Source organism: Bidens hawaiensis, unplaced genomic scaffold (assembly GCF_021521415.1).
Source record: "Bidens hawaiensis isolate Kalapana, Puna unplaced genomic scaffold, B.hawaiensis_p1.1 tig00003654_1, whole genome shotgun sequence".
Classification (NCBI taxonomy): Eukaryota; Viridiplantae; Streptophyta; class Magnoliopsida; order Asterales; family Asteraceae; genus Bidens; species Bidens hawaiensis.
In genome coordinates, this window is record NW_027491210.1 from 1,642,525 (window position 1) to 1,650,255 (window position 7,731).

The 7,731-nt window shown below is 34.0% G+C and overlaps 1 protein-coding gene across 1 annotated transcript; it reads right to left on the reverse strand.

Annotated features, from left to right (window-relative positions):
* Positions 1–6,786: 6,786 nt before the first annotated feature.
* LOC143624108 (uncharacterized) lies at positions 6,787–7,530 on the reverse strand. The gene has a single exon (XM_077094847.1). The coding sequence runs from the start codon at positions 7,528–7,530 to the stop codon at positions 6,787–6,789; it is 744 nt and encodes a 247-aa protein (XP_076950962.1).
* Between the last annotated feature and the right edge of the window lie 201 nt (positions 7,531–7,731).

Consider the following 7,731-nt stretch of genomic DNA (forward strand, 5'->3'; position numbering starts at 1 on the left):
ATCTTTTTTACTTTGAGGTGGTGAGAACTGGGTGCACTTAAAATCCAGCACACCACTCGTTTTTATGAAAAAAATTGAGTTCTGGCGCCCCACCAAAAGTCCATCTTTTCACAAGCTTAGATTTAGTTATATATTTAAGGAATTATTTAAAAAAAAAAGAAAAAAAAAAAGAAAAGTGAGAAAAAGGAAAAAAAAAGTAAAAAAAAAAGTTGTCAAATAAAGATTAAATAAAAGAGGCAAATAAGCATCCAAAAATAGTAAAAGAGGTCAAAGTTGTCCATACTAGATATGGCTGAGAGTTTACACGTTGCAAAGGGGATAGTGACTCTGAGGTTATTGCTATTGGGGCTTGAAAGTTCTTAGTCAATAAATAAAATTTTAGGTTTATATAGGAAAAAGTCCAATAATATCTAGGATTAGCTCGTATGACCATCACATGACCAATCATTCATAATTCCATCTATTGCACTTTCTTCTTACCATTAAAGAGTCAATTGCTTACGACGATTTGTCGGACCATTTTCCATCAACTCTAGCCTAGCTAGCTCCCTATGTTTGAGATGCGGTTAAGATTAGCGGCCACTCCTGAGTGAGGGTTCCATAGGCTTATTGATGATCATTTGAACTTAATGCTATATGCTACTGGGGCTTCGATGGGTTGGTGGCTGGGTTTAAAGTGGATCAATATATCGGCAATCGCTGTTAATACGTCAATTTGTTTCTGTTGCTTTAATAAAATAAAATAAAATAATATAATAAATCGAGAGTTGTTATTTTATTATTGGGTATGATCCTGTGTAGTTTACTTTTTCAGGGAAGAAAAAGGTTCAAATGTGGGGGTATTTGATGTGTTGCAAAACACATAACGTTTTATCCCGTCTTTGTGTTGTTTTGTGCGTAAACCGTTAACGAATATAACTTGTTCTTGCATGAAATAAAATGTTTGTGTATATGATAGATCCCATGTTGAAGAGAGCGAAAAAAACAAGTTTAATGAAGAAAGAATCAGCTCAAATGGGATTCGGATGAAGTCGGTATGCACGTACAAAGTTTATATGAGTCAGAAGTCGGAAAACGAAGACGTATAGGGCCTGGTCGCCACACGCGACCAGGTCAGGCCTCATAGCCGCGCATGGTGGCGTCTCACCTACTCCCCATGTCCAAGATGCTGCCCAAAATCAAGCAGTCCGACTGTTTTGTCCTTTAGTGGGCTTGTGGGCTTGTTTTGACCTAGTTTTGGCTTGTTTAACAATTTTAATATATGTTTAAAGAACCCTAAAACCCAACGATTTTATTCATATTTCCATCCACCACACCTGCTTTAAAGGAGAAACCAAGGAGGGCAAGCTTACGATTATATATTTTTCCTTCAGTTGTTGGTTCTAACTATTTTAACGATTTAAGTTCGTTTTTGGTTTTTAATTTTTCAAACCTTTTGTAATCAGATTTATATGTACATGTTCATCACTTTTATATACATTTTATACTGTTCATTGATTATGATTGGTTAGAATCACCTGGGTTTGATGTTTAACGGTTGATTTATTACTTTTCGGGTGCTTAACAAGTGGTTGGTTGTTATTCTATTGTAAAGTTCATATCTTGTGATATTATTCTGTGTATACCCGCTGCCATTGACGTATATCAGGTTGCTTGTTCCCCGTATGGTTGATTATTGCATGAATTAGTTTCGTGTAGGCGTTAATTGCATGTTTCGGTTAATACTTTGTGTGTTGATTGATTATGGTAGGCATACCATTAGGGTTTGTGTTTCTTGGATCATTAAAGTCAGTAGGTTCACCACCATTGAGTTGGACCAAAACCTTAGGTGTCAACTTATCTTGCTGGTTTAGTTGATTTGGTTAGTCTTTGTGAGACCACGTGCAGGTTTCCAGCTGTTGACTAGGTTAGTTTGTAAGTCGAGTTATTTTGTCTTTAGTATTGAATTACCCCTCTTCTCCTAGGTTTGTAATTAACTCGAGCCTTAGTGAGATCTGTGATTTAGACATGGACCAAGTGATGAGTCATTAGGGTACGTAGATAAACAACCACGAATTAAAAGCTATGTAGTCGTTGTTAGGGTTTTCGGGTAAAACTGACCGTAGGGACCCAGTTGCCTTGACCTCACCTATGTTAGCTCATCTTTAGAATTCTGGTTTAACCACGTGTTAACACCCGTATCATCTTATAGCCATTAAGTCTTCTTACCTAGGTGATTCGTTTTTTTATTATCGTTAGTTCAGTTAAGTTTTACCGTTAGTTAAGTTAAACTAGTTAAGTTTAGTTATTTTAAATAAATAAGATAAAGAAATATATTATCTAGGCAAGACTTAGATTAAGGTTAATTATCTAAGCCGTTTTCACGTGTCTTTGTGTTCGACATCCGGACTTCCATTAGACTGTGCTGCTTCGCGACCGGTACATCTACCGTTTGTGTGAAGCTTAGTTAGGATTGTTTTGTTTTCTAAATTTAAGACTTAGTGTTGAATAGCGAGAATTAGTTATTAATATTTATATATAGATTTTAGCACATCAATATGATAATATTCCGCGAATGTAAGCTCTGATATTTAAGCTGTGTTTAAGAGTAAATTCAACCGTTAGTAAGGTTTTCGGGTTCGGCGCCCTACACTATAAAGTAAACAATGTTTCTTTGAATCAAATCCAATTTTGGGTTTTACAAATAATTTACTTGCCCCAAATGAAACATTGAATTAACTATAAAACTTAAGGTTTTATCAAATGTAAAATATAGTTAGTAAACAAACCTTTTTGGAGCATACGAGTCTTTTGACCCACTTTACTGTTATCTTTCTTAAGATATCCTGGCTTGCCACGTCTCTAATCAAACAACTTAGGCTTATTTTTGGGGATAATCTTTGACCCGGTTAAACTTTCTTTTATTTCCAGTCACCTTAATTTATTACTTGATTTTAAATATTATAGTCAAAATTGTAATCAAAAGTCAACCACCAAAATTAATATACTTTTGACCCAGAACGAATTGTAACCCAAAGTAACTATAAATGAAAGTGATGACCTGTCCGTTGTTAACAATTCAAAACATATTTCAATGGAAGCCAGTGGTCCATTATTTTAATCAATGGAAACCGAAACAAATGTATTGTCATTAGCAAGGACATAAGATTTCATTTGTCTTATTCCATTATAAAACAATTTATTTCATTTTGTTAATACGAACAATTTATTTAAATTCAAAACTAAAACATAAATATCAAGCCTCTAATATAACAAGAACTCTGTCATCCTTTTTTTATTTTTACCAAGAGTAACAAACATAAATAGAATAATTTTACTTCGTACTCGGTTTTATATCCAAATCAAAGGAAGCCTTCCTGCTCTTGATAAACAACAGGAATCTGATTTCTTAAATTCAATCCATCAAAAGAGGATAGCGGCGCAACTTGTTGCTCGCTTACCCATTATCCAGATGTAGTTCGGTTTGTGTTATATATAAAAGGATACCCATCTGATTATTAAGTTAAAAAAACAAAAAAACAAAAAAAAAAACAATCACTTTTTACAATTCAATGACATCTGAAGGTTTGTTGATCAAAATCCATCAAAATCAAAAGTTTCACATATGAAACATTATCATGATTTTTGAAATTAATAATTCTCATGTAACGAAATAATGATGGTTGTGCCGTTTCATCCAATTTCAAAGACCTGTTAGAAACAACCAGTTGAGTAATCCAGATCACCAATTCCAATCAAACCACTAAAGTATATATATTAGATTCAATAAATGAAAATTAGGGTTTCACCAAATTTAATAGGGGCATTAAAATTTGTCTACACTATGCTATTAAAATCACGAATCAATTCAAAATCATGAAATAAAATCAGATATTAAAATCACCATATTAAAAATATTCGACCACTTATCAATATATCATCTATATATGAAAATTATTTCATCCAGTTTAATCAAAATTATTTCAAAACAGTGTTCAATATTTTGAAATGGTGAATTGATTATTAAAATTGAAATAAAACCAAATAGGTTTATCTTTGTTGTAAATTTGCGTACCTGGATATGAATTCGATCATTGATGCAAACATGTAACATTGATTTCAATCTTGGATTCTTGAACAATTGCCTGGATTAATCTCTAAATCGTGAATCACTTTCAGATAAACCTATTCGCGGGTTACACGCAATGATTTATCGGATAACACAGAGATTTTCTATAGATGGAATTATATTTTGAAGAATCTGTGATGAAGAACCAAAGAACAAGTAACCGTATTCTCTTTTCTGCATATACAATCAAGATAATCATATTATCCAGGGAATGAAAAACATTGATTAATATATTAATCCAAATCTAATTCCCTCATGAGCCCAAATAAATTAATTAAAAGCTCATCTAACACTACACTTAAGCCGAAGTGTAAAACCGAATAGCAAAGCCTAAATAACATTATTGTTAAACGAGCCTGCACTCTCGCGTCACATAATTCGTTTAATCTCTAGTGTTATTTCCTCGATCGACAAGTTAATCCAATAACACTAAAATAACCAACATGTATGAATCAGGATGAGTTTTTAAAATAAAGGGTTAGTATGGGTATATGTCAACATGGGTAAAGTTAACCTATATTGACCCAAGTAAAAGTTAAAATACAAAGGGTTTCAAAAACCCTTTAAAAAATTCAAAAAAATTAATAAAAAAATAATAACACAATATATAAATCAAAAACGCAAAAAGGTAAAAAAACTAAAATGTTTTCCCTTTTGTAAAAAAAAACGTTTTTTCCGGTTCAGGTACGGGTTTTTCGGTTCAATTTTGCTTTTTTTTTGGTCAGTTTTGGTTTCAGTGTTTTCGGTTTCAGTTATGTTTTGTGCGTTTTGTTTGCAATAAATTTGGATAGAGCTTGTTTAATTTAGTTCATTCTAACCCATAAACAAACTCATTCTATATCATAACCAAAAATCATTAACCTTTTGAAAATTCTTTTGATTCATTATGACCCATTTCAATTTTAAAAGTTATCATATTAACCCAAAACAGTCTATTTAGGTTTGTTTTGCTACCCCTACATTTATATATGCATACATAGAGCAGACTTATCCACTTTTGTTTTTCATTTCAAATGTTACGTATATTACCGAAACTTAAGTTACCGCATAGTTTATGCAGGTAACTCATAATGTTTTAACTAATTGAACAAAGAGATTATAGATGGTTATAACGGTTGCTTACATCTATATTCAAAGTTGAATTAAAGAAAGAAGGCTCAAACCTTTTTTTTAAGGGGTTTTTTTGTATAAGTTACTCAAAGTCAAGACTATAAAAAGCTAAAAAGTTACAACATTAAGTCAATAATTACACTAATTTATCCACTTACCGATTTTCTTTGTAAAGTTTTTTAAAACTTTTAGACACTTCTAGATTAAATTTACTTATTGATTTTAATTAAATAGCTATATCTTTTAATTCTTGTAATGAATTGTTTCATAGATTAAAATTAACTTCTTAGTTGCTATTTTAGGCTACTGGACATAAGCGAAATAAGTGATCGATTGATTCCTCCTCCAAAGAGCATAAACTACGACGACAAAATGCATCGAGGAACTCGATCAAGCAGATTGTGGAATTCATTTCAATGGTCTGTGTTTTAGACACCACATGCTGATCATCGTGGAAGCAAGGAACGACTTGATGTTCAACAAAGTTTGAGAAGCCGGGAGACATGTTTTTTTAAAGATGTTAAGCTCTACGTTTTCAATTGGGTAAAGTATCGAGATGGAAAACCATTCTTTGGAAGCATGTGGCATGAAAATCCACTTGGATGTTTTTAGATACTAATCATGCAGGGAGAATGTTGTTTAGTTTGTTGTTTCTAGTTTACTCGAGTTCAGTTTTCCGTTGATTTACTGTTAAGTTTAATCGCTATTTAAACAAAATAAAAGTTGCTTATTGTAGGGCAAAATTAAAATCACTTTCGAAGTACATTCAACAAAGCAAATTATTTACATAAAATTGAAATCATATTAAAAATAACCATAACCATATAAAACACTTTATATACTTAAAACCCCTAAACATTTATGTATTGTATATGACCTCAGTCAACCAATAAAAACGTTTAATTGGCCAGTCTTAAAAAGTTTTTGTATATTGTACTTACATTTGTACATACAAAACATAAAGGTATGGAGTTGACGGTCTATTATTAAAGACGAAGCCCTTAAAATATATACCAAAGGATTAAGAAGTCTTGAATTTAAGACCCTTAAAATGATAGAAATTCGTCGTTGAAAAGAACAAACACAACAACGTAAAGACATTATTGTGACACAAAAGCAAGTTATTTGGAGAAAACTCATATTTTTTTTATGACGAAAAGAACAAACACAACAACGTAAAGACATTATTGTGACACAAAAGCAAGTTATTTAGAGAGAACTCATATTTTTTTTTATTCATGAAGGGCGCATGGAAATGAGAGATTTTTAAGAAGCTTATGTCGTTGACTTTAGACCTGTCCTTGATTTCTTCAATGTTCCCACCATCTCCATAACGCCATAAATGTTTAGATATACGCCATGTCATTAAGTTTGAAATTCGTTCATTGGATATGTCACATCCATAAGTTGATTTAGTTTTTTTTGAATAGCCAACCAAACTTTTATTTCTGACAAACTAGCAAGATGCTAGCAAACAAGATTATACACCCGAGAAGACATCAATCGAGTACATATACAAACATCAACGAACAGCCCCACAAAGAGGCAATCAAAACATAAAATTTGCACTAAGGCCGTGTACCCGATCTGTCCATCTTGCACGTGTCGAATCTCCGCCAAGCTTCCCATGTCATGTTTCCCATAGTTGCCCGATTTTGAATCCACAAGAAGCTCATAACCTTTACCTCTTCTACGATCGCCTGAACCGGAGGCTCTTTGTGATTGAAAACAACCTGGTTTCTGGCCTGCAAAACGCTCCAGAAGGTAGTTAAAACCACCGCGTACAAAGTCTCTCTTTTCCGTTGTCCTGACATGGTTGACTTATGAATCCCCAACAAGTCACTGACGTGGAAAATAACTTGAGCCGGTATATTGCACCACCTCCAAATCTGTTGCCACACTTCGGAAACAAACGGACAGCTCGCGAAGACATGTTCGGTACATTCCATTTGCAAATGACAGAAGTTACACAGATCATTCACAATAGGTATACTTCGTCTTTGTAGTGCAGCCGCCGTAGGAAGTCGATCGAGGTTCGCTTGCCACGCCACTACGCAAACCTTTTTTGGAACCCATCTAGACCATACGAAACGTGTCTGCAGCTGGTACTGTCTGTTTTCGGAGATCAGTAGTTTGACTGTACCTACAGAGAAGCCGCACAACCCATTAGGAGTGAAAACCATTCTATCCTTTGACCCATTAAGTGCCACATCCCCCAGAAAAACCAACATTTCACTCAATTCAGCAGCTTCATCATCGGACAACCTAACCCGCTTCCAGTTCCACGAAAAGCCCATACCCGCAGGGCCCATCCAGACCGGTCTGCGACAGTGCAGCGCTGGTTTCTTTCCAGTGCGAATAAGACAGGGAACGATGTGGATAATAATTCATCACCAATCCAATAATCCAACCAGAACATTATACTAGAGCCGCACCCAATTCTCCCTTTGAACCAAAGACGGGTATCGACATTTAAGCTCTCGAGGATCCCTGGGACAGCAGCGATTTGTTTC

Coding starts and splice junctions, on each gene's coding strand:
- LOC143624108 (XM_077094847.1), bottom strand. CDS start 7,530: ATGGGCCCTGCGGGTATGGGCTTTTCGTGGAACTGGAAGCGGGTTAGG.